This window comes from Stegostoma tigrinum, chromosome 29, assembly GCF_030684315.1.
Source record: "Stegostoma tigrinum isolate sSteTig4 chromosome 29, sSteTig4.hap1, whole genome shotgun sequence".
Lineage (NCBI taxonomy): Eukaryota > Metazoa > Chordata > Chondrichthyes > Orectolobiformes > Stegostomatidae > Stegostoma > Stegostoma tigrinum.
In genome coordinates this window covers 32,044,421-32,069,578 of record NC_081382.1, presented here as the reverse complement: position 1 = coordinate 32,069,578, position 25,158 = coordinate 32,044,421, and the positions used below count along the sequence as shown (strand labels likewise).

The 25,158-nt window shown below is 45.1% G+C and overlaps 1 protein-coding gene across 1 annotated transcript in view; it reads left to right on the top strand.

Moving 5' to 3' along the window:
- Positions 1–750: 750 nt before the first annotated feature.
- stom (stomatin) overlaps positions 751–25,158 on the top strand; it is a 48,776-nt gene continuing 24,368 nt past the window's right edge. The window contains exons 1-3 of the mRNA XM_048558799.2: positions 751–924; positions 10,504–10,607; positions 12,249–12,321. Coding sequence (XP_048414756.1) covers positions 777–924; positions 10,504–10,607; positions 12,249–12,321 — 325 coding nt within the window. The 5' untranslated portion in view covers positions 751–776. The remainder of the gene's footprint in view (positions 925–10,503; positions 10,608–12,248; positions 12,322–25,158) is intronic.

Below are 25,158 nucleotides of genomic sequence, written 5' to 3'. Positions count from 1 at the left end.
CCAGCCACGACAAGCCCTTAAACCACAATTGCGCCCCCCCCCTCTCTCTCTCTCTCTCTCTCTCCTCCACACACAGTCAGTGTTGGGTCACCTTCGTTTTCCTTTCCTTTTTTCCACTGTTTAAGGGCCTGTGACGAAAGGACAGGAAGAGGCTGTTGGAGAGGGAGACAGTGTCAGAGAAGGAGAGAGAGGGTCAGGGAGAGAGACAGGGTGTCAGGGAGGGTCAGGGAGAGGGTGTCGGAGAGGGACAGGGTGTCGGAGAGGGACAGGGTGTCAGACAGAGTCAGGGAGAGGGAGATGGAGACTGACTGGATGTCAGAGAGGGTCAGAGGGAGAGAGTGTCAGTGAGAGGGAGAGAGTGTTGGAGAGGGACAGGGTGTCACTGAGAGGGAGAGAGTGTTGGAGAGGGACAGGGTGTCACTGAGAGGGATAGGGTGTCAGTGAGAGGGAGAGAGTGTTGGAGAGGGACAGGGTGTCAGTGAGAGGAAGAGAGTGTCGGAGAGGGACAGGATGTCAGTGAGGTTGGGGAGGTTGGGTGTATGGGAGAGGGTGAGAATGAGAATGAGGGAGAGAGTGAGGATGAGGGGCTGGGAGTTTGAGGATGAAAGGAAAGGAAATTGAGGAAAAGTTCGGGTGGAGTGAGGCTGAAGAGAAGGTTGCTTGAGGGTGAGGGAGAAGAGTAAGGATAAAGAAGAAACAGAAGGAGGGGGTGGGAGAAGGAGGTTTAAGTCCAGCCCAGAGGGAGGGACAAGCAGTGACGCGGGGCTGGAATGTAAATGTTTCTGGCGGAGAAGCAAAGCAAGCGGAGTCCCTCCTCTCGGGCGTTTGTGTCTAACAGAGTGATCCCGGAGAGCGGGCAGATCCCAGCGGCAATGGAAGCGGATGCATCCGATCAGATCAAATCTCGGCGAGTCGATGAAAAAGGTTACAGCGGCCGCTCTGTAACGGGATGGGGGGTGGTCTGTAATGGAGAGGGGGAAGGGTGGGGGTGGTCTGTACGACCGGGGTGGGGGGAAGGCAGGCGTGCGGTCTGTAATACCGGAGGGGGGGTGGGGTTAGGTCTGTAATACGGGGGGAGGGGGGGAGGCCTGTAATACGGGGGGGGGGGGGGAGGGAAGGTCTGTAATACCGGAGGGGAGGGGGGAAGGTCCGTAATACCGGAGGGGGTGTTTTCTGTAATCCGGGGGGTGGGGTGCGGTCTGTAATCGGGGGGGGGGTCTGTAATACAGCGGGGAAGAGGAGGTCTGTAATGCGGGGGGGTCTCTAATACAGTGGGGGAGGTCTGTAATACGGGGAGGCGGTCTGTAATACCGAGGGGGCAGTGGGGGCGGTCTGTAATAGGGTTCTGTACTACTGTTGGGGGTGGGGGACGAAGAGGAGAGCGATTGTAAAATCGGGGGCGGGGGCTTTATTATGGGGGTGGGTACTGTAATACCGGGGGTGGGGGAGAGACTGTAATCCGGGGGGGTGTGGGATTGGGGAGGGAGGCTGTAATCCGGGGTTGTAATGTAATACGGTGTGGGGGCGACTGTAATACCGGGGGAACGGGGGCTTTAATCTCCGGGGTCGGGGGGGTACTGTAATACGGGGATGGAGACTGTGATACGGGGGAGGGGGTAAGGGAGATTATAATAATGGAGGTGGGGCGTCAGGGTTGACCTTACTCATCCCTCTGTTCCCCACTCGGACCCTGCCTCACTCCAGCTCTCTCTCAGTTTCACAGCTGCTGCCCCTGCTCCCCTTCCCCACACGGGGCACCTTTGGCTGCCTTAAAGGATGCAGATGGTGGTTTTAAATCAGCTTATTTTTATTTTGGAATGTGCACCTTGGTGGGCAAAACAGTGCAAGTTGATCATATGGAATTTTCGGTGGATCTTATACTGATTGGTATGTAGAGGGACTTATAGAGACTGCAGGAAAGAGACATCGTGTCATAATGATTCATGTTCGTCAGTTGCAGTCCTATAAACAGTGATCCCAACAGAGGTGTGAGCCACATAAGATGCAGTATTTGTTTACTGTGTGAAGCATTTGTTTTGTGGAAAACATGTTTAAAATGAGGAATGTGACTGGAGGTAGATTTTTTTGTTGGCCTTTGCAGTAAATGTTACAGAAGCTGACAAGGAAAATTATATCATTTGATTTGGATCAATAATTCTTCCTTTTAATTTAGTTTTATTTTGTATGTAATTTTGGTTCTGATTTGCTTCCTGTTTTCCTTGCAGCATTTAGTTTAATGCACATAATGGGGAAGGCTGCCTGTTGATAGTTTATCAACCCCAGTTACTTGCACCATTTTTTTACATCAAGGAGTGGATGTAATCTATTCCCAGCTGACCAGAGTGACTCTGGGCAGGTGGCTAAAAGCCAGATTCCTGGCCACAGATGTGGCTTCTTTCAGGAAGTCAATATTATTGGAGCAGCCAAGTTTGTGAAAACAGAAACAATATAAGAAACAGAAGCAGGGTGGTGTCCTGGAGCTCGTTCTGCCATTCAATATGTTCAGAATTTATCATTCCTTCAGCACTTTATTGCCTGCTTACTGTTTCCTTTAAATTCCCTGAGCATCAAAACCTCTGTCTCAGCCATGAATGTACTCAGCAGAGGAATATCCACAACCCCATCGGGTGGAGAGTTCTACAAATTCACAACCTTTAGTGAAGAACCTTCTCTTCATCTCAGTCCTTATCCTGAGACGTGATGTGTTCAAAACTCCCCTGTGATGAGTAAACTCAGTAGGTCACACTGTTTTGAGATTCCCATCAATTCTAGTGGCCAGGTTTCAGTTTCTGGCAATAAATTATTGAACAAGGGCCTGTTGTAAATCATCCTTGTGAGGTGAACCTGTTCGATTCAAATCTGCACTTCTAGTTTCTCAGTAACTTTCTCAAAGGCTGTCACTTTCATCGAGTGGTTTACTTAGGAAACTCCCTGCTAACCTGCAACTGGGCTTGCGTCCCAGTCAAGCAACTAGCAGAATGCCCGAATCAATCCTGTGTGAGAATAGAGCTGGGGTCTCATTGTGATGCTTCTCACAGTCAAATAGCAGACCCAGACCCACCATGCAGCTGGTTGACAGAATGGCCATTACCCATGGGCTTCCATTACAAGAGTGAGTTGGAAAATATTTTGGGTGGATGGGTAGAGACAATCTGGCAGATGGGAAAGAAATTCCACTTATTTTGACACTTTAAATTATCACTTTATTTGTGACACTAGCGCAAGTGTACGATCAGAACCATTGTGCCTTGTTAATTCCTCGCACTACTGCAACTGCAAGTTGCAACCACAAGTACTTCAGACAAGTATGTTATCTTCTTTGAGTGATTTGGATTAAAATCTATAGGTGTACTGCTGGGTATAACGATTTCAATGATGTGAAAATTTCTTGATGTTCCAAGCATCCACCAAGCTGTGAACATATCAAAAAAGAAACATGCCCTGCGCATTTCCTTTAAGTTTACCTCCTTCACTTTAAAACAATGGCACCCAGAATTCGACATTTCCGTCTAGGAAAATGACAAAAGAATCCTTGTCATTTCTGCTGTTTTGTTTACTGCAAATGTATTTCCCATCGTACTTCAATATCTTGGGTTCCATTTGTTAAGTTTGAGAATAAATAGTGAGCAGGCTGTCTTGTTTGTGCGCTGGGTCAAGTTTTCAGTTTAGCAGTTGTCCAAAATGGTAATAATCTTTCTTTCGGCTTTTCCTCACATGACTCCTAAAGACGACTCAGAATTTCAGGTTAACAAAAAAAGTTTTTTAGTCATAATTTCATCTTCGCCTGATTTTTTTTTTATTTTCAAGCTCTTTGTCAGCCCTCTTCACGTAAGTTTGTTCTTGATAATTTACAACAGACCTCTGTTCAATAGTTTGCATCATCTGCAAAACCGCTCTGAAAATGCTCATATAAAGTGATCATATTCTGTTGCCAGAAACTGAACCTGGCCACGAGAATTGTTGGGAATCTCAAAACAGTGTGACCTACTAAGTTTAGACCTCCTCTGCCCAACTTCTTCTAGACACACAGAGAAAGCAATGTTTCAGAGGAGACAGTTCTAAGCAATCTAATTGAGGGAAGGCAACAAAGCATGTGCTGAAGGGGCATCTTGCATGGATGTGAGTGAAAGATACGCTGCACATTGCTGAATAGTGTGCAGTTGGCTTTTAGCTGGTCTGTTTTCGGCGTGCAGAACAGGAGGCTGCCAGTATAACATTGTCACCACTAAGTCTGATGATAAATGCAAGCTGATGTTCTTTGCCCTGAAATTGATGTGAATGCGGAACCCATAGCTGTGTGGAGTGGTTGAGTAAGATTGTGCAAATGAATTTTAAGGGTTTGGGGGTGGGAAGCTGGATGAATGAGAGAGGTATCAGTAGCGGGATATGCTTGTACAAAGGGAGGGAGAGCAGGTTCATAAGGAATTATAAACTCCAGTATGGACCATTTGAACTGAATATCCTGGTTCTGTCCTGTAGATATTTTTTTAGATTAGATTCCCTACAGTGTGGAAACAGGCCCTTCAACCGGGCTCCTTGAAACATCCCACCCAGACCCATCCCCATCCCCCTATAACCCACACACCCCTGAACAATAGGGGCAATTTAGCATGGCCAATCCACCTAGTCTGCACATCTTTGGACTGTGGGAGGAAACCGGAGCACCCAGAGGGGACCCACGCAGACACTGGGAGAATGTGCAAACTCCACACAGCAGTTGCCCGGGTCCCTGGTGCTGTGAGGCTGTAGTGCTAACCTCTGAGCCACCATGTTGCCCTATTTCATTGTCATCGATGTGCTGTACTGTATATCCTATTTGTTATTCAGGGCTATTTCAACTGAGGTAGCCCTGTGCTGTTGGCATAGAACAGTACAGCACAGGAACATATCCTTCAGCCCACCATGGGTGCGCTGACCACAATGCCATTCTAAATTAATCCCCTCTGCTTTCGCATGGTCTGTATCCCTCTATTCCTTGCCTGTTCATGCATCTGTCTAAGGACCTCTTAACTGCTGCTGTTCTATCTGCACTTACCACCTCCCCTGGCACCTACCACCCTCTGTGTGTTCAAACAAAAACTTGTCTTGCGTCCCCCCTTCACTTTAAATCTGTGGCCTTCAATATTCCATGTTTCCACCCTGGGGCGGGGTTGGGGGTGGAGACAGACTTAAAAAATATCCTTGCCATTTCTGCCACTTTGTTTATTGCTTGTTACTTAGTGATGAATAACTACATTATACAATCCCTACACTGTGGAAGCAGGCCTTTTGGCCCATCAGGTCCACAATGATCCTTCGAAGAGAATCCGACCCAGATCCTATCCATGTGATCTTGCATTTCCCACCCAGGCTGCACATTCCTGGACACTAAGAAGTAATTTACTGTGGCCAATCCACCTAATTTGCACATCTTTGGACTGTAGAAGGAAACTGGAGCTCCTGGAGGAAACCCATACAGTCATAGGGAGAATGTGTGGAATTTGAACAGTCAGTGGCCCGAGGGTGGAATCGAACCTAGGTCCCTGGAGCGGTGAGGCAGCAGGGCTAATCACTGAGCCACCGTGCTGCCTGATGGTTATTTAGCTGTATTTATATTTTTGTAAACTGCAAGTGTTTTCCCCATCTTTCTTCAATATCTTGGATTTCATATGTTAAGTTTAGGAATAAATAGTGAGCAGCTCTTTTGTTTGTGTCAGAGATAGTAGGAACTGCAGATGCTGGAGAATATCCAGAGGGAAGAGGGTAACATCTTCAGGATTTCCGGAGGGAGGAAGGTCTAGGCCTGAAATGTCAGCTTTCCTGCTCCTATGATGCTGCTTGGCCTGCTTGTTCACCCAGCTCTGCACCTTGCTATTTCTTGTTTGTGTGTTGCTTTTTAGCAATAGCAGGTAAATCATTGACTAAAATGGACATTGCACATCGGTAATTACCTTCATCTTGGCTTATCGTCATATGACTCCTCTGCCTAAGGTTTGGGGATAAAGACCATTGTGCTGTTTGTGCCAGAAATCTGCACCTTGCCATGTGTCTGATTCATCAGCAAAGCAGGATCTTTACATTTCTCTCACATTTAAATCATTGGTTCCCCCTCCTCTATCCAATCTTTTCCAATCTCTGCTCCCTAACATCACCCTTGTGCAACCCTCCTCACTTTAACTTCATCAATGGCTGAAATACCTTCAGCATTTCCTAAACCTGTCTCTGGTCTCCTGACAATGCCCCACTCCAAGCTACAGCGTGGAGCTGGATGAACACAGCAGGCCGAGCAGCATCTTAGGAGCACAAAAGCTGATGAAGGGCCTAGAGCCCGAAACGTCAGCTTTTGTGCTCCTAAGATGCTGCTGGGCCTGCTGTGTTCATCCAGCTCCACACTTTGTTATCTCGGATTCTCCAGCATCTGCGGCTCCTGTTATCTCTCTCCAAGCTACTGCTGCTCCTTTCACCACTTGGTCACTGTCTTGCTACAAAATGTTTCCTCAGCACTTCGGCTTCAAGAGATCCATTAAAATCCCTTCCCATCATGCTTTTGCCCCGAGTCCCTCACTTCCTGTTTCTATCACTTCCCCTCCACTACACTCCTGTTCACTGGCTAACCTGTTTGCCACTCGTGAAATGTCGGTTGTACAAATCGCAATGATATATCAAAGAAAAGTGGTCAGTATTTACCCCTTAACCAAAACAAGCTAAGCTGATATCCGCTCATTTCCACATTCCCTTTCCCACATTCCAAACGGGGCTGCACTTCATAATAATTAATTGAACACAAAGCACCTCAATGCACTCTGGTATCAAAATGGGTGCAATACAAATGCAAGACTTTTTTATTGCCTCGGTCACCACTGGCATCCCTTTGTATGTAATGAAACATCAGTTGTTTGAAGCTAACAGAATGTCGGCTTTCTGTAGTCCTGTTTGAGGTACTGAGTCTGATTAAAGTCTCTGCTGTGGGTCTTAAAGATGAATACTGCAGTGTTAATTACCAAGTTAAATAAAAGGGATTTATGTAACTAGTTTGCATCATTCAAAGATCGCAACTAAGCAGTTTGTTGCAGAGTGAGGCTCATTACAAATGCAGAGGGGAATCCTTCTCCTAGTTGTCGTGTTGTTGCTAGAATTTCATGAAAGCACAGCAGTGGAATGTGTCGTTTTTGTGTTGTCCACTCAGAATTGTGAAATCTCCAGCCATGCAAACTGTAACTTGACTTGTATTCTAGAAAGAGCACTTTCAGCTCTAGTGCTGGTAGGGATAATGATGAGATGATAAATTTAAAATCAGTCTTATTAGCTCATGCGTAGGGATGATAGTAGCATAGTGGTAATACCACTAGACTAAAAAAACAAGATGATAAATCCCTGGGGACATTTGATTCCAGTGCAGCTAGAAGTTAATGAATGAATTAAATTGAAAGTCTAGGCTCAGTCATGGTGATCACAGAACTATAAGAAAAGTTTCCATCTGGCATACTAATGCCAACAAAGAAGGAGAGCTACCATCGCTACCTGGTTTATCCTCGACATGACTCCAGACCCACAGCAGTGTGGTTGCTCCTTAGCTGCCCTCTGAAATGCCCCTAGCAAACCACTCAGTTTAAGGGCTGTAAGGGACAGGTGAAACAATTCAGACTTAACCAGAGAAATCAAACATCTGACAAAGAATAGCGTTTCTTTCCTCTCTTGCTTTCCCCTTTTAATGTATCATACCAAATACTCTCAGAATGTGTTAAAATTAAATTATTTTATCACGGCCCAGTGGGAAGTGTGGGGCTTGGGTTAAGTGCACAGAATGTATATGAGGAAGATGGGGAATCTACTTCCTTAGTGACAAGGCCTTCTTAAAAGATTGAAATAAAAACAGGAAATAATCAGTTAAGGAGAGAGAAACTGAGTTAACATTTCAGATCAATAAGCTTATTAATCAAACGGAAGGATCATCAGCCTGAAATGTTTAACTTGGTTTCTCTGTCCACAGATGCTGCATGACTTTGCTGAGTATTTACTGTAGATGCTCAGCAACTGAAATATTTTGATTTTAGCACAGAGAACAGGACAAGTAGAAACTCACGGACAACAAAGTAGATTTGATGGACGTCGGTGAGACTCATCTCCGTAACTGCAGAAAATTATTTCTTTTTTTTTTATAATTGTATGATCAAAGCCAGAGCTGGGAGATGTAAATGTGTTGCAATAGAGAAGGAGCAAATGTTGGATTTCTCACATCCTTCACAATCCAATTAGGAATAGGATTAACAACTGGGGAAGCTATACTGAATACAAGCCAGAAAGTTGGTGCCTTTAAATTTTGAAAAGTTTCGAATGTTTATTTTAATTTCATTGATATTTGTAATTTGCCCAGTAATTTAGTTTCGTGAATATGAGTGTTGGCGAGCATTGACTGGAGATTGCAAACTGCCCTTGAGAGCTGGTGGTGAGCTGATGGCCTTTGGAATTGCTGCATGCTGTGGGTGTGGATGTAGGGTGTGTTCACCGGGTGGGTTTTGACCCAGTGACAGTGGAGGAATGGGTGAGGCGTTCTAAGTCAGGAGGTGTGTGACATGGAGAGGACCTTGCAGATGTCGGTCTTGCCTTTCTCACTAGGAGGGGTCCTGGGTTTGGAAGGTGACTTGGCAAGTTACTGCAGTGCATCTTCTAGGTGCTGCACAACTGCTCCTGTGTATCGGTGCTGGAGGGCAAGACTGTTTTCAGGGGTGGATGCAGTGAAGATCAAACAGGCTGCTTTGTCCTGGCTGAGGTTGAACTTCTTGAATGCTGTTAGAGTTTCACTAACCCAGGCAATTGAGGAGTATGCCATCCTACTCCGAACTTTTGCCTTGCAGATGCAGGACAGGATTTGGGGCATGAGGAGGTGAGTTACTCGCCAAAAAATTCTCAGTCTTTGTCCCTGCTTTTTTTTTTGTTGGGAATTGCTGGCTCAATTGGTAGAGGGCTGTACATTCAAGTTTTATGCCTGGCTGCTACTTCATTTTGGGTCTGGTGGTGCAGTGGTAGCGTCCCTACTCTAGCCCAGAAGATTTGGGTTCAAATCCCATCTGCCACTAACAGTTCTAACCTGTTCTTGTGGCCATGAATTTACACAGCTGCTGCAGTTCAGTTTTGGATCTCCTAGGATGTTGATAGTGGAGGAATTCAATGATAATGATCCAATTGAATGTCAAAAAGAAATGGTTAGATTAATTTTCTCAGTGAAGTTTGTCATGGCCTGGCACTAATGCAACATAAATGCTACTTGCCAAGTGAAGTTAATTAATATCTAGGAGGCAGATAGTTTCTGATGTTTTGTTATGGAGATTGTTGAATTTTTGATTTTAAGTTTTTGCTTTAACAAGTGAATTGCATACAGATATAATGTGTGCTTCAAGTAATGCATCTAAGCAGCTTTTACATTTGCGTTCTCGTGTCAGATAAAAGTGAATAATTAATGAGGGACAGAAACAGATGTCTGCATAATAAAAGTAAGTAAACAAGGTACTTCTGTTGCTGGACAGAAAGGGTTTTGCATTAAATATCTCAGCTTTGTGTTCTTGGTTTTGGATGCTAAATAGCCATATCAGGATTGCACAGATAGTTGTGTGATGCAGTAATTTCACAATTCCTTCTGTTCCAAATTCCAAAACTCTTTCAGAAGACATCCTTCTTAGAAAAGCGTTCACACCCAACTCAGTTTTGAATAGACGAGCCATCTAACCCATTCTGAAGAAGGGTCCTGACACGAAAGGTCAAGCTTTCCTGCTCCTCTGATGCTGCTTGGCCTGCTGTGTTCATCCAGCTTCACACCGTGTTATCTCAGGTTCTCCAGCATCGGCAGTTCCTACTATCTCTAATTTATATATGCTATAAATATTCTATAATTTCCCACTTCCACCCCACTACCTAAAAGGTCTGGATTTGAAATTTTTTATAAAATGTCGGTATTTCTGTTTTTGCCGTACTTTTGCATTGAGGCACTGACCTGTTGCATGCGGATTGACAATGCCTGAATATTTAATCCTATCACTAGCTCCGGGTTTGTAAAAATTCTGCTAGGAGCAAGTTCCTTGTTTAACTTTCTAAAGAACTAATCAAACTTGGGGCTATTTTTTTAAAAAAACCACCGTGGCCTTGCTCTCTCCCTATTCACGGACAATGCAAGGATCATCATTTGGATGACACCAGAGGGAGGTTACAGATTGAAGTCACAAAGACCCAGTACAGATGTGATGGGTTGAACAGTCGTGTGTGCTTCAAGCTTTGATCAACCTAAACCAGTAGGGCCAATCATGATAGCTATCCCATTTGGGTTTGTCAGAGGCTTTTCTAAATATCGCAGCAGATGGATTAATCTGAGCTTCGTGTTGCTGCTTCTGGAGTACCAGTGAGTTTGGGGCTTTCTGTCTGGATCCCATTTCTATCATTAGTGTATTGTGTCTGATTCATTGTGTATTGGTGAATAGCGTCAAGCTATTTTATAAGAAAACACTCAAGTCCATTATGTATTTGTCTTGACAGATCAGACCAGCGGCAGCCTTGGATGTTGCGGTTGGGTCTTGGTAATATTGTCTTATTTCTTCATGGCCGTCAGCTTCCCCCTGTCCATCTGGTTGTGCATTAAGGTAAGGCCACGGATATATTACAGAATCAACCTTAACAAGAAGGACATGAGTAATTAGACTCCAGTGCTTGCAGTGTGAATGCCTGACTCATTTTTAGTGCAAGGGACCAGTATTGATGCCTTTTGTCCAATGCCTTCCCATAGCAGTGGCTTTAAACTGATTTATTTTCCGTGCGAGACAAGAATTCTGTACCTAGAGGTTTTAAATTTTTAAAAGAGCAAAACAAAATGGGAGTAGCCCCAGTGGTTACTTGGTTATCCCCATTGTTCCGATGTTTTGATAATTTGAATGAATGTCTCCCTGACCAGTATGGATTGCAATGTGTGAACTGCATGAATAGGTCCAACCTTTGAGTAAGAAATGCTACTCATGTTTGACTCTTAAATCATCAAAGAACCTTTTCAGTGTGTGAAGAATATTGTTGTGCCATTGCCAAAATACCTTACAAACCAAGGGATTGGAATAATGGGGCAGGTTTGAAGCTACTCCTTTGCAAATTACCTTGTATTTTGTATCCCTGTGAGTGGAAATTGTAATATATCTTTGAAGCTGGCAGTTACCTTTTTAGAGCCTCGCACTGCCTCCGACTTGATTGTAGTGCCAGGAGCTGTATTCATCTTCCTAATGTGCACTCTGCGTTGAAATGAGGGATCTGTCAAACACACAGAATGAGGAATGACTGCCTGAGCATTGTGCACTGTTTGCATCTTCATTGCAGTGGCTATACAATCAGATGTGCTTTGCTAAAGTTAATGAGATCTTTCAGGGCTGCTTGAGGCCCAGCAATGTGGGTAATTGTGATACCTTTCCATTTTGGATAACCAGGCACTTGCTTGCTCCCAGCACCACATACACCCCATTTAAGTGCAAAGGCATGCTTCCTGTTACATTACCCAATGGCTTGAATCCCTCCAGCCCTCCAACAACTATTTCCATTCGCATGAACTTCCAATTAAGATTCTTCAGTCGCTTAAAAGTGACTTGACTTGTATTAAGCTAGCCAGAAAGTGATTGTATCCAAAACCTGTCCCAGATTGGCAGTATTACAGTGACAGTTTGCCCTTTTTAACTGACAGAAACACCAGCCCACAGCGTTGGAATTCATGAAATCGTAGAACCCTCATAGTGAGGAAAGAGACCATTTGGCCCATCAAGTCAGCACCAACCGTCCAAAGAACATCCCGCCCAGACTCATTTCCTAGCCTATACCTGTAACCCTGTATTTCCCATGGCTAATCTACCTAGCCTACACATCACTGGTCACTATGGTCAGTTTTCCTTGGCCAATCCATCTAACCTGCAGAACTTTGGACAGTTAGAGAAAACAGGAGCACGTAAGAAACCCAAGCAGATGTGGGGAGAATGTGCAACTGTCTTACAAACAGTCGCCCAAGGATGGAATTTAGCCTGGGCCCCTGGCGCTGAGAGGCAGTGGTGTTAACCACAGTGCCACCCTTATTTCTTACTGCCTTACATTTCTTTAAAATGCAACGGTTCTTTCTTCGTCTTTCACCATTTGACTGCAGCCCAAACTCTTGGTAGTTTCTGAACAATGTATATTAAACAGAACCAAAATGGGATTTTTACATTTTAAATGTTTAATTCTTTTCTTCCCCTCCCCCCCCACCTTCTGTGTCACAGATTGTCAAGGAGTATGAGCGAGCTATAATATTTAGACTTGGGCGCATTCTGGCAGGAGGAGCTAAAGGACCAGGTAAGGGCAAGGGAAAGTTAAACACCAATCTAAGTTGTATTTCTGAATTTTAATTGGTTTTCTTATAAAATTCTTTTTAAAAATCAACAATCTTTTTGTGTAAATCTTCCTTATGCATGTCCTTCTTGTTGTCATGAATTTGGGTGATGCTTTGATGTTGACATTTAACTGCCTAGAATGGGAATTCTAGATTATGTTATATAAACTAACCTGTTCTGCTAGAATCTGAAGTCCTGAAATCTCTCTTTACATTTGTTTGCAGCACAAAGGTTGTGGGGGCGGGGGATGGGGTGGTGTCATTTGGTCCCCTATTCTGGCTCTCTAAAAGAACACTTCTGTGTCATTCTTACCCCCCCTCCCCCCCACCCAATAACCCTGCATTTTGTTTTTCTCTCCCAATTCACTCCTGAGCCATAATCACATCTGCCTTCATTGCAGACTCAGATCCTAAAGACCTGCTGCATGGAAAAGATATCCCTCCGGTCATTGATAATGGGAACTGCAGATGTTGGAGAATCCAAGATAACAAAGTGTGGAGCTGGATGAACACAGCAGGCCAAGCAACATCTCGGGAGCACAAAAGCTGACGTTTCGGGCCTAGACCCTTCATCAGATGACGGGATCTCTGATGAAGGGTCTAGGCCCAAAACATCAGCTTTTGTGCTCCTGAGATGCTGCTTGGCCTGCTGAGTTCATCCAGCTCACACTTTGCTATCTTCCCTCAGGTCATTGTTGGTTAAGTTGGTACCCTCTGACCCTCCTCCTTCCTCCATTGACAATGTTTTCTCTCTATCTCCGTTGTCCAAAACCCTCGTGATTTTTAACACTTTTCAAATATCCTTTCTAGCTTCTCTTCACTCAACCAAAGTCCTTCAGCCCTGGAGTCGTTCTAATAAATCTGTTCAAAAGCCTTTTCTAAAAAGTTACCCCTGCTTCTAGTTAATTAATGCCTCAACTTTAAAATCATCAACCTTTTTATTTTCAAATTCCTCTGAAGTACCAGCCCTCCTTTATTTGTGTAACTTCTTCCAGGTCTTCAGACCTTGAATACCAACACTGCTCCAAGGCTGCGTTTTTTTTTTAAGCATCTCTGATATAAACTGTTCCACAATTGGGTGGCTGTTCAAGACCTTAAGTACCAAGAATCCCTTCCCTAAACCTCACTGCCTTTATACTTAACCTCGGTCCTTCCTTTTGGGCCACTCCTTTTTGAAATTGACTTCTTTGACCCAGCTTTCGGTCACCTTTTCGCTAGCCGTCATGTTTGCGTAAGGCACCTGTGAAGTGCCTTGGGAGGTTTTGTGTTGCCAAAGGCGCGGTGTACACATGTGTTTTTGTGCTTATTAAAAGCACGATGAGGTCAGCAGTGTATGCAACGCCATCCCCAAACAGAACCCTTTTAAAGGTGGGCACTTTGGTGCGGTTTAGGGAAGCCGTGACCCAATGCATGTTGTATTGGGGGCTCTGTGTAGGTTGGTGTGGCTCTTTTAAGGTGGTCTGTCTTGACTATTTAAAGCGGCATGTTTGCTGAAGAGACTCAGTGGTTGCACGGCTTTGATAGAATACCTTCTGTGAGAGTCGCCTTTCCTCTTTTGACTGACCGGTTCAGCATTACGATTGCAAAAATAGATGCTGCTTCTTTTTTTTTAAAAGAAGATGTTCTCCTCTCCTCCTCTCAAGGCACTAACTTGCGCTGGGGTTTGGTTCTACATGCGTTGTCAGCCAGCCCTCAGCAGGTACGTCCGCCTAAGTGGCTGTTGTTGATTTTCAATGCAGTTATTCTTTGTGCTGTTGTGACCCAGCCTTCCACTCCAGTCTCGTCATGGTGCACAGGGGTTTTGGGGGCCAGTCCAACCAGGGATTTCCCCCTCCACATCCCCCCCCACTCAGTACTGTTAGTGATTGTTGGAGATGGTGGAAGAGCAGGGACGCGGGGGAAAGGGGACAATGTTTAAATGACTTCCAGCCTCTTGCTCCCCTCCTGACTGCCTTGCCACCCCCCTAGGTTAGGAAAAGTGTTGCTGCTGTCTCACCCACCTGTTAAAATGAAAAACAGCACATTATTTAATGTCAGGCGAAGATCAATATTTTACTTAGTCTTAGTGGGGAGGATTTACTGCTCTGATCCAAATGCTCTTCAATTTTTCACAGTGCTGGTGTGAAATATGAATTTTACTTCTGTTTTCTTTTCTCTCACCTGTCCCAGTTTATGGCTACCTTCTTTCAAGGGTGCCTTACCTCCCTGTGACTGGTGGTCAGCTCTTTGACTTAGGTCAGCTGATGGGCTTGCCAGCATTTCCACAGTGTTCCTGTTTTCCGTTTTAAACTTGTATTCCTCCATCCATCTAAATTCGAATGTACCATCAAGAAGTTCTTGAGATGTGAGCGGGGCTGCGTAACCCACCATGTCATCAACCCCGCCCCTATTTCCCTCCAGAAGAAGTACCTCTGCTAGACTTTTTAACCCCTGATTGAGTCCTGGGGTGCCCGGAAGTAGCAGCGATGCTGTGCGTTTTCACATAAGTTTAAAGTTTGACTTCTCGCTGCAGAGTGTTATCCTGCTGGAGCTGGTATCTGAAGCAGGGGAAAAGTATGAGAAAGTTGGGGGAGGGGGTTAAAAAGAAACCTCCTTTGTTAATCATGGAAAGAAAGGAACTAATGTTGATGATCATGTCCATGCCCTCAATAAGTGGGTTTCAGGAAATTAGCTGATTCACTTGTACTGTTCGACCACTTGTAGGCGATTCTGTGACCAAACAAGAATGTGTACACCAGTGAAAGTTGGTGTGTCAAATATAGCCCTTTTTTTGCATTCTAACGTGTGTGCTTTTTGAATATGTGTCAGTGGATTTAGTTTATTGGAAATAAACCAGTTCCAGCAGCTGCTATTAACATGAATGCTCGGCCTCCCTGTGTATCACAGAACCCAGCCACAGTGTTATCATTCAGAAACTCTGGTTTTGTACATTTTGCCCAGTCGATTTAATCTCTTGGCAAGATCCAGAATATATTTTCCAAAACCTATCTCATAAGAAGGGTACTTCTCCAAGCTCCTCCATTACCCTGGTGTTACTGTAGAATTCCATAGAACGTAGAAGTAGCATGGAAACGGGTTGTTTGGCCCACTGTTTTTTGTTACTCATTCATGGGTTGTGGCAGTATTGGCAGGCCGCATTTCTTCCCCATCCCTAACTTACCTTGAAAAGGTGGTAGTGAGATGCCTTCTTGAATTGCTGCATTCCACACGCTGTATGTATTACTACAATGCTATTAGGGAGGGAATTCCAGGATTTTGACCCAGTGACCGTGAAGGAACTAAGATGTCTTTCCAAGTCAGGATTGTGAATGGCGTGGAGGGGAACTTGCAGGGGGTGGTGTTACCATGTATCTGCTGCCCGTGTCCTTCTAGATGGAAGTGGTCGAGGAATTGAGTATAGGAGCAAAGAGGTCCTTGTGCAGCTGTACAGGGCCCTGGTAAGACCGCGCCTGGAGTATTGTGTGCAGTTTTGGTCTCCCAATTTGAGGAAGGACATCCTTGCTATTGAGGGAGTGCAACGTAGGTTCACGAGGTCAATTCCTGGAATGGCGGGTCCATCATATGTTGAAAGATTGGAGCGACTGGGCTTGTATACACTTGAGTTTAGAAGGATGAGAGGGGATCTGATTGAGATGTACAAGATCATTAGGGGATTGGACACTCTGGAGGCAGGAAGCATGTTTCCACTGATGGGTGAGTCCAAAACCAGAGGACACAGTTTTAAACTAAGGGGTAGGCCATTTAGAATGGAGTTGAAGAAAAACTTCTTCGCTGAGAGAGTGGTGGATATATGGAATGCTGTGCCCCAGAAGGCAGTGGAGACCAAGTCTCTGGATACTTTCAAGAAAGAGATGGATAGAGCTCTTAAAGATAGTCAAATCAAGGGTTATGGAGATAAGGCAGGAACAGGATACTGATTGTGGATGATCAGCCATGATCATAATGAATGGTGGTGCTGGCTCGAAGGGCTGAATGGCCTACTCCTGCACCTATTGTCTATTGTCTGTTGATTTGGAAGGTGCTGCCTGAGGGTCTTTGGCGAATTTCTGCAGTGCATCTTGTAGATAGTACACACTGCTGCTACTGTTTGTCAGTGGTGGAGGGAGTGGATGCTTGTGGATGTGGTGTTAATCAGGCGGGTTGCTTTGTCATGAATGGTGTCAAGTTTCTTGAATGTTGTCGGGGCTGCACTCATCCAGGCAAGTGGGGAGTATTCCATCACACTCCTGACTTGTGCCTTGTAGATGGTGGATAGGCTTTGGGGAGTCAGGAGGTGAGTTATTTGCTGTAGTATTCCTGACCTGTTCTTGTAGCCACTGTGTTTATGTGGTGAGGCAGGACTTAAACAGTTAATAGTGGGATTCTGGGGAGTGTTGCCGAGCAAAGATATCTAGGGGTGCAGGTGCATAGTTCCTTGAAAGTGCGGTAGAAGTAGACAGGGTAGTAAAGAAGGTGTTTAGTACACTTGCCTTCATCAGTCAGTGCATTACGTTGTAGGAGCTGGGACGTCATGTTGCAGCTGTACAGGCCATAGGTGCGGCCACTTTTAAGAATAATACAAAATTAATCAAAGGTTTGGATTTATTTTTCCTGGATGGTGTTGAGCTTCTTGAGCTTGGGAGCTGCACCCACAAGGTAACTAGAGAGTATCCTAGCACAGCCCTGACTTGTGCCTTGTTGGCAGCGAAAAAGCTTTTGGAGTCGGGTGTTGAATTGGTTACTGCGGGACACCCCAGTTTCTGACCCGTTGCTGCGGCACTAGTGTTGTGACCCATCCGGTTATGCTGCTGGTCACTGCTGACCCCCAGGATATCAATGGGAAGTGTTCAGAAATGGGTAATACCCTTGGCATTCACTGGCATGTCGGTAGGATTGAGTGGAGGGCTTTGGAGAGAGAGAGAGAGAGATATTGTGGCCCAGGCAGTTGAAGGCACAGGCGTCGATGATGTTATGCCCAGGTCAATTAGGAACAGGATGAGGCCATTTTTCCTCCTCACTGTGCAGCTCCATCCTGTTCAAAATTAGATTCCTACAGTGTGGAAATCCACACAGACATGGGGAGAATGTGCAAATTCCACACAGACAGTTTCCGAGGCTGGAATCGAATCCGGGTCCCTGGTGCTGTGAGGCTGCAGTGCTAACCACTGAGCCACTGTGCCAATATGGCTGAAACCTACCTGGGACTGAGCAGGTGTCTGGCCTCTGACAGTCCACAGAGTGCCAGCATCTCAGAAGTTTCTTCCAAAGCCAGTTGTGGAGGCATGGCAGCATGCACTCACCAAAATATGCTCCTGGCTCTTATTCAGCTCAAGTACCCATTAAACTATTGGTATCTGAGCTGGTGGTGGGTTCAAGAGACAGTCTTACTGGAGCTTGGAGAGGGAAAGGCACTGTTTCTGCATCTTTCTTCAAAGCAGACTATGCAGAGGTAATAACTTGAGAAATGGAGTAGAAATTTGGGGATACCATACATTCACAGTGGTAATGATGGGAGAGTGGCACAGCACTTGACTTGAATTTGATTTGGTTGCCTGGAAATGGACATCTCAACATCAGTACGAGCAGCCACAGCTGACTCTCATTAAGATAAGAGTTCTCTCCTTATATGAAGTGTACATCAGGCAGTCCACTGCTCTTCTTGATTCTCTCACCCTCATTTTCATAGAATCACTGCTGTGTGGGAGCAGGCCCTTCGGCCCAACAAGTCCACACCGACCCTAGGAGCATCCCACCCTGACTATCTCTCTATAACCCACCTAAGCTACACCTCCCTGAACACTACAGACAATTTAACATGGCCAATCCACATAAACTGCTCCTCTTTGGACTGTGATTTGTTGATTTAATGAACTGAATATCCTTACTATGACAGGATAAACACGGACAGTGGGTTTCAGTGCTAACTGTTAAAAAGCAAATAATGTTTGAAGAACCATTTGAAAATCAGTGGAAATGAGAGATTCATCTCGAACTCGAGCAGCTGCTTCATCCCACTCGCTTTCCCACAATTGATTTTAATTTACTTCAGTTTCCCCTGTCTGTCTAACTGCTGTGCTAAAACATTGGCTATTGGTCCTGGCTTTCTTTTTCAACATAGCAATTCTTTTATTGTTCATTCTTGAAATGAGAGCGCTTATTCCCAACACCTAACTGGCTTGGAGAACCTGTTCATTAACCACTGCTGTGAATCATCACATGGATCAGGTACCCCCTCCAGAGGGTTTTTCTGTTCGCCTGTAGTGTATTGATAAGAGAGGGCTCCTGTGGTGAAGTGATAGAGTCCCTGCCCCTGGATTGGGAGATGGGTTCATGTCTCACTTGCTCCAGAGGTTAATAGTATCTCTGAACAGGTTGACTGGGTGAAAAAATACATTAAGTTTAAAAATTATAAAACTGCTTGGCTTTCTCACCTTTACAGAGGGTGTTTCTAAATCTGCCATGTTACTGTCTGGCATTACATGTAGGTCAGACCAGGTAAAGGCAGAAGATCCGTTCCCTGTACATTAGTGAAACAGATGGGATTTTTTTGAACAAGATTATTAGTTTCACTTCGCGTTTTATTCCAGATTCAAGCTTAATTGAATTTAAACGTCCTCGGTCGTGGGATTTGAACTTGTGTGTCTTTAGATCATTGATTCAGCTGCTTGGACTACAGGTCCTGTAACGTTACCTCTGTGTTCCTGTACTTCTCATCTGTGTGGTTATTTTTCGGCGAGACTTGGTTCTGTGATGGTGTAGGCTACCTCTTCTGTTTCAAAAATAAATCTTACTGAGTCTGGACAAATGAACTTGTTTTGGCAAAAGCACTGGACTGCTCCAGGATGGTAACTGTTGTGCAAAGTGAGTATCCTGGGTTAGTGCCAGGGTTCCTGGTGTGTGGTAATCTTATCTGCCAATGGTGCACCTTGATTCCAAACCCTATCTGAGGAGTCTGGCTGGGAAGTGCCAACTTGCCATTATGCCTAACACAGCTGTGATGCCTTGCAGTCAAATAGTGTGCTGCCATTTGCTGGGGTAACGCTGGCATGCTGAGTGGCCACTTGGAGGAAGGTATGTTCAAGAGACCTGCACCCATGGGTCTGCGTAGTGCAAACTATGAAGATTGAGAGAGAGAGAGAGAGAGAGGACTAAGAGAGAGGGTGAAGTAGACATTGCACAGGAAGAAAATAAATGACAACTTGGCCATAAATGGCAAAGGAATGTCTGGGCCCATTATTCATTTGTTTGGTTTTGTTTCAAAATCTTATCTTGCAAGATCTGATTGTGACAGACCTCCTTTGGCAGAGAGAGTCAGACTTACTGAAGGAAAGATGTTATCAGTTATTAAAGCAATGGCAAAGCGAAAAGCATTAAAGTTACATTCAGCTTCTGACTTCTCTCTGTAGTTGACTGGCCCAATGATCTTGTGCAACCTGATTCTGCAACTCGGTCTAATAACCTGGAGAGAATTTACACACATGCATGCTGGCCCACATGCACAGGCACTGTACTCTGTACTAGTCAGTTTAAATGGTGCTTGTTAAAAATAGTTTTTAAAATACTTGTGCCCTCGCGTTCAACAACTTTATAAAATGGCTAAAAGTTGCAGCAAATCCCTGTTTAATGCTTTTAAAATGTCTTTTGGAGACTAGTGTGGAACTGTGAGCAGGCTACTCATTCCCCCTCCCCTGTCTTCTTGCTTCTCCTCCTTGCCCCCTCCCCCCAGCCCACCCCTTGGCATCTCACTTCATTTCAGTGCAGAGACTGTAGGAGCCAACATGCATCGCATTGTAAGCAATGTCCGTCCCTTAAAATACTCCAAAACAAAATATGCGTTGCCAATGCCTTGAGCATTAGTATGACCATCAGTGATGAGACTGAGTAAATTTGGGCTCAAAAAGCAAGTTTACCACATATTGTAGAGTTTCTCCTACAATGGTAATAGTTCAGGGGCATTGCTTGCCCAGCTGCCAGTCAGCAGCAAAGCATAGCGCAGCCCTGATGCTAAATCTCCAGCCTAGCTCAAAGCTGACTCGTGCGGTTAATGTGAATTATCACAGTGAGGCAGGAAGTGATATTTCGCTATGGTTGGGACTGACAATCAACCTCTGCTTGATTCTAACCACATTATACCTGACCTCCTTGCTGATACCAGGCTAAAAACTGTTTCATTCCTTTTGAGGGCAGAGAAATATTTTCGTTTTTAGACAAAGAAAAATCAAGATTATTTTACGCCTGCTCTGCAAATCAATACAATTATCAAAATAAGTCGTGGAATTTGTGTCCGATTTTACAAGTAGTGCACTGTTCCTTGGCTGCACTTCTGAGAGAAAGTAGGTTGCTGACATTTCCCAGCAACTGATCCTTACTTTTGATATTAAAGCTGGTAATGTTCTCCCCTTGCTCATTGTATTTTAAAGAGTCTGTCGGGAAAACCCCACTTTCGTTCTTTTGGCTCTGGTAGTGTTGAGTATAAAGTGTACATCTGAGACCAGTTTTTTTTAATTGCAAATCCCGTTATCCAATGTGAGGTCAAAGATCCCTGTGTGAGAGGCAAACTTTCCATTATGTCCTGTAACAGTTGAACATATTGCAGACCAGTTTCGGGCAGATGAGGAGGCAGTGGCCTAGTGATATGATCACTCAGACTATTGATGTTGGAAACCCAGGTCATAATCTGGGGACCTGGGTTCAAATCCTGCAGTGGTGGGGTTGATTTCACTTCTGTGAAAGTCTGGAATGGGGATCCCAATGATGCTAGTGACATACTTGAAGGAAAAAAGCCACCTGGTTCACCAATGTTCTTAAGGGAAGCCAACCTGCTGTCCTTTACCCTGGCCTATAATTGACTCCAGATCCACAGAAACATGGTTGACGCTGAAGGTGGCCATGTATAATGGTTTAGGTGCTCGCATTCCTGTAAATAGAACATTAGAACATAGAACGTTACAGCACAGTACAGGCCCTTCGTCCCTCGATGTTGTGCCGACCTGTCATACCGATCTCAAGCCCATCTAACCTACACTATTCCATCTATGTCCATATGCTTATCCAATGATGACTTAAATGTACCTAAAGTTGACGAATCTACTACCATTGCAGGCAAAGCGTTCCATTCCCTTACTACTCCGAGTAAAGAAACTACCTCTGACAACTGTCCTATATCTTTCACCCCCCAATTTAAAGCTATGCCCCCTCGTGCTCGCCGTCACCATCCTAGGAAAAAGGCTCTCCCTATCCACCCTATCTAACCCTCTGATTATTTTATATGTTTCAATTAAATCACCTCTCAACCTTCTTCTCTCTAATGAAAACAGCCTCAAGTCCCTCAGCCTTTCCTTGTAAGACCTTCCCTCCATACCAGGCAACATCCTAGTAAATCTCCTCTGCACCCTTTCCAAAGCTTCCACATCCTTCTTATAATGCGGTGACCAGAACTGAACACAATACTCCAAGAGCGGCCGCACCAGAGTTTTGTACAGCTTCACCATAACCTCTTGGTTCTGGAACTCGATCCCTCTACTAAGAAAAGCTAAAACACTGTATGCCTTCTTAACAGCCTTGTCAACCTGGGTGGCAACTTTCAAGGATCTGTGCACCGAGATCTCTCTGCTCATCTACACTACCAAGAATCTTACCATTAGCCCTGTACTTTGCCTTCAGGTTAGGGCAAAATGGGGCAAAAGAAAATCCTTTGTGACAAGTACAACATAGGTTTTAAATAACAAGTATTTGCAGGTTGCCTTCATGTAGATTTCGTTCATAATACAGGGTTTGCAAACAGGCCATTCAGCCCAACAAGTCTAGACTGGTATATACAGTCAGTTCCAGCCTCCTGTAAATCCACTGTCACAATTGTCTGTTCCTCCTCCTCCTTTCAAATGCTTGGTCCAACTTCCTGTTTTCGATACATCTGTACAGCTGGCTTCCAACTCTCCCTGAGGGAGCATGATCACATGTTTGCACCCACTCTTTGAGTAAAGAGGTGTCTTTGTGCAGCTCATGAGCTCACCGAAGCTCCTTGGTTTTCTTTCTGTGGCCTGTCAGAGTTGGTTCAGCACCAGCTGTTGCAGTTATTTTTAACTAGGGTCGGCATTACTGCCACTTAGTGTGTGATGTTATGCAACTATTGGACAAGTTTGGACTTGCAACCGAGGAAGTGAAGCTGAGATTCTGGAGGATGTGAAAACAAAGCCTGGGCCATTGCAGAATCCCGTGTACCCGGGTGATTGTGTGCATCACTCTTGGGTATTCACCTTTCTTTTCACATCTGCCAACTCTTTCCGCTCAATGCCTTTAAAATAGACAACCAAGATATCTAATATCATTGCAACATTACTATTGGTCTGGGCTTTCCAATTGCTACGTTTCTTGCGTTAACCGAGACCAGGATTTGGCCCCTTTCCGCCTGTTCTGCTGTTAAATATGATCGTGGCACGGTGGCTCAGTGGTTAACACTGCTGTCTCACAGCGCCAGGGACCCAGGTTTGATTCCACCCTCGGACGTCTGTCTGTGTGGAGTTTGCACATTCTCCCCGTGTCTGCGTGGGTTTCCTCCGGGTGCTCCGGTTTCCTTCCACAGTCCAAAGATGTGCAGATTAGGCGGATTAGCCACGCTCAATTGCCTGTGGTGTTCAGGGATATGTGAATTATGTGGGTTACAGTGGGGTGGGTCTGGGCGGGATGCTGCAAGGGTTGGTGTGGACTTGTTGGGCCAAAGGGCTTGTTTCCACACTGTAGGGATTCTATGGGTGATTCTCTAACTTAACACCAGTTATCTGATTTTTACACACCATACCCACTGGTGGCTTTACTATCCAAACATTTCTCTGTCTCCTCCTTGAATATAAGTCACCTGGCCTCTGTCTTTGTGAATTCCACAGATTCACTACCCTTTCTTCATCTCAGTGCTAAGTGGTATATCTGTTATCCTGAGACTTTGTTCCCTACTTCTAGACTGCCCCAACCAGGAAAAACATCTTTCTGTATCTAGTCTGTTGTAGCTCTGTTTGAAATGAATGAAATTCGATCTGATCTCCTCTCATTTTCCTAAACTGTAGACCCAGTTGAACCAGCCTCTCCTCATAGGACATAGCTGCCGTCTCTGGTATTGGCTTAGAAAATCTCTCCTGCTCTCCCTCTACAGCAACTGCATCATTCCTTAGGTCGAGAGGCTAAAACTGCACACAGTACTCCAGATCCAGTCTCACCAAGGCCCTGTAAAACTGCAGTAAGACATCCCTATTTCTGAACTCCAGTTGCATTGCAATGAAGGCCAATATACTATTTCAGAAGCCACAAGACACCAGGTCATAGTCCAACAGGTTTATTTAAAAATCACAGCCTGATGAAGGAGCAGCGCTTGGAAAGCTTGTGATTTTAAATAAACCTGTTGGACTCTAACCTGGTGTTGTATGTCTTCTGACTTTGTCCACCCTAGTCCAACACTGGCACCTCCTCATCAATATTCTTTTTGCTTTCCTATTTGCCCATTGCATCTGCCTGTTTAATTGCCTGGCGGGTGAGGACATCCAAATCCTTTTTGTGCATCCACATTTCCCAATATATCACCATTTAAATAATACCCTGCCTTTGTGTTTTTCACATCAAAGTGTAGAACTTCATATTTATATTGGGCAGGGTTGAGTGCGAGAGACAGAGAGAGGAAGAAAATTAGTGAAGGTTAGCTTGTTTTTCTGGTCTGCCACAGAGCTAAATGTTCAGCCGCAGCAGGAGACCGGCAGTGCTGATTTGACCTTCTTTGCCATCTGTTTGCCAGCCTGTGCCATGCACTTGCCATTGTGCAACCCGTGCTTTGTTGGCATTCAGCTGACTGCTTATCGCCGAGACCTTCCTTTAGAAATAATAAAACAAAACTTGGAAATGTTCAGCAGGTTGATTTGAAAGAAAAGTAAAGTTTCAATTTTGTGTGTGAGTCTTGTAGCAAATTCCAGGAAATGCAACAAATTCTTTGACTTACCCCCGTCTAACAGAAATCTCTCTTACCACAAACAAGTGATTTGTCACCGTTTTATCCCCCAATCATTTGCAATTCAATGGCCGCAACTCGCTGGACACTTAAACTCACGTGTTTGTACTCCAGCAAGAGGTTAATGGTTTAGCTCCTGCACTGTGAGTTATCTAAGGCAGGGTTAATGGACCATGTCTTCATAATGCACCTTTAATATAGCACTAAAAGAACAAACAAGATGTGACAAGATAATAAAATGTGAGGCTGGATGAACACAACAGGCCAAGCAGCATCTCAGGAGCACAAAAGCCGACGTTTCGGGCCTAGACCCTTCATCAGAGAGGGGGATGGGGAGAGGGAACTGGAATAAATAGGGAGAGAGGGGGAGGCGGACCGAAGATGGAGAGTAAAGAAGATAGGTGGAGAGAGTATAGGTGGGGAGGTAGGGAGGGGATAGGTCAGTCCAGGGACCTCTACATCGCCGAGGCCAGACGCCAACTCTCCGACACCACCTCCTACCGCCCCCTCGATCATGACCCCACACCCGAGCACCAAACCATCATCTCCAACACCATTCACGACCTCATCACCTCAGGGGACCTCCCACCCACAGCCTCCAACCTATTGTTCCCCAACCCCGCACGGCCCATTTCTATCTCCTTCCCAAAATCCACAAACCTGCCTGCCCTGGTCGACCCATTGTCTCAGCCTGCTCCTGCCCCACCGAACTCATCTCCACGTATCTGGACTCCATTTTCTCCCCTTTGGCCCAGGAACTCCCCACCTACGTCCGTGACACCACCCACGCCCTCCACCTCCTCCAGGACTTCCAATTCCCTGGCCCCCAACA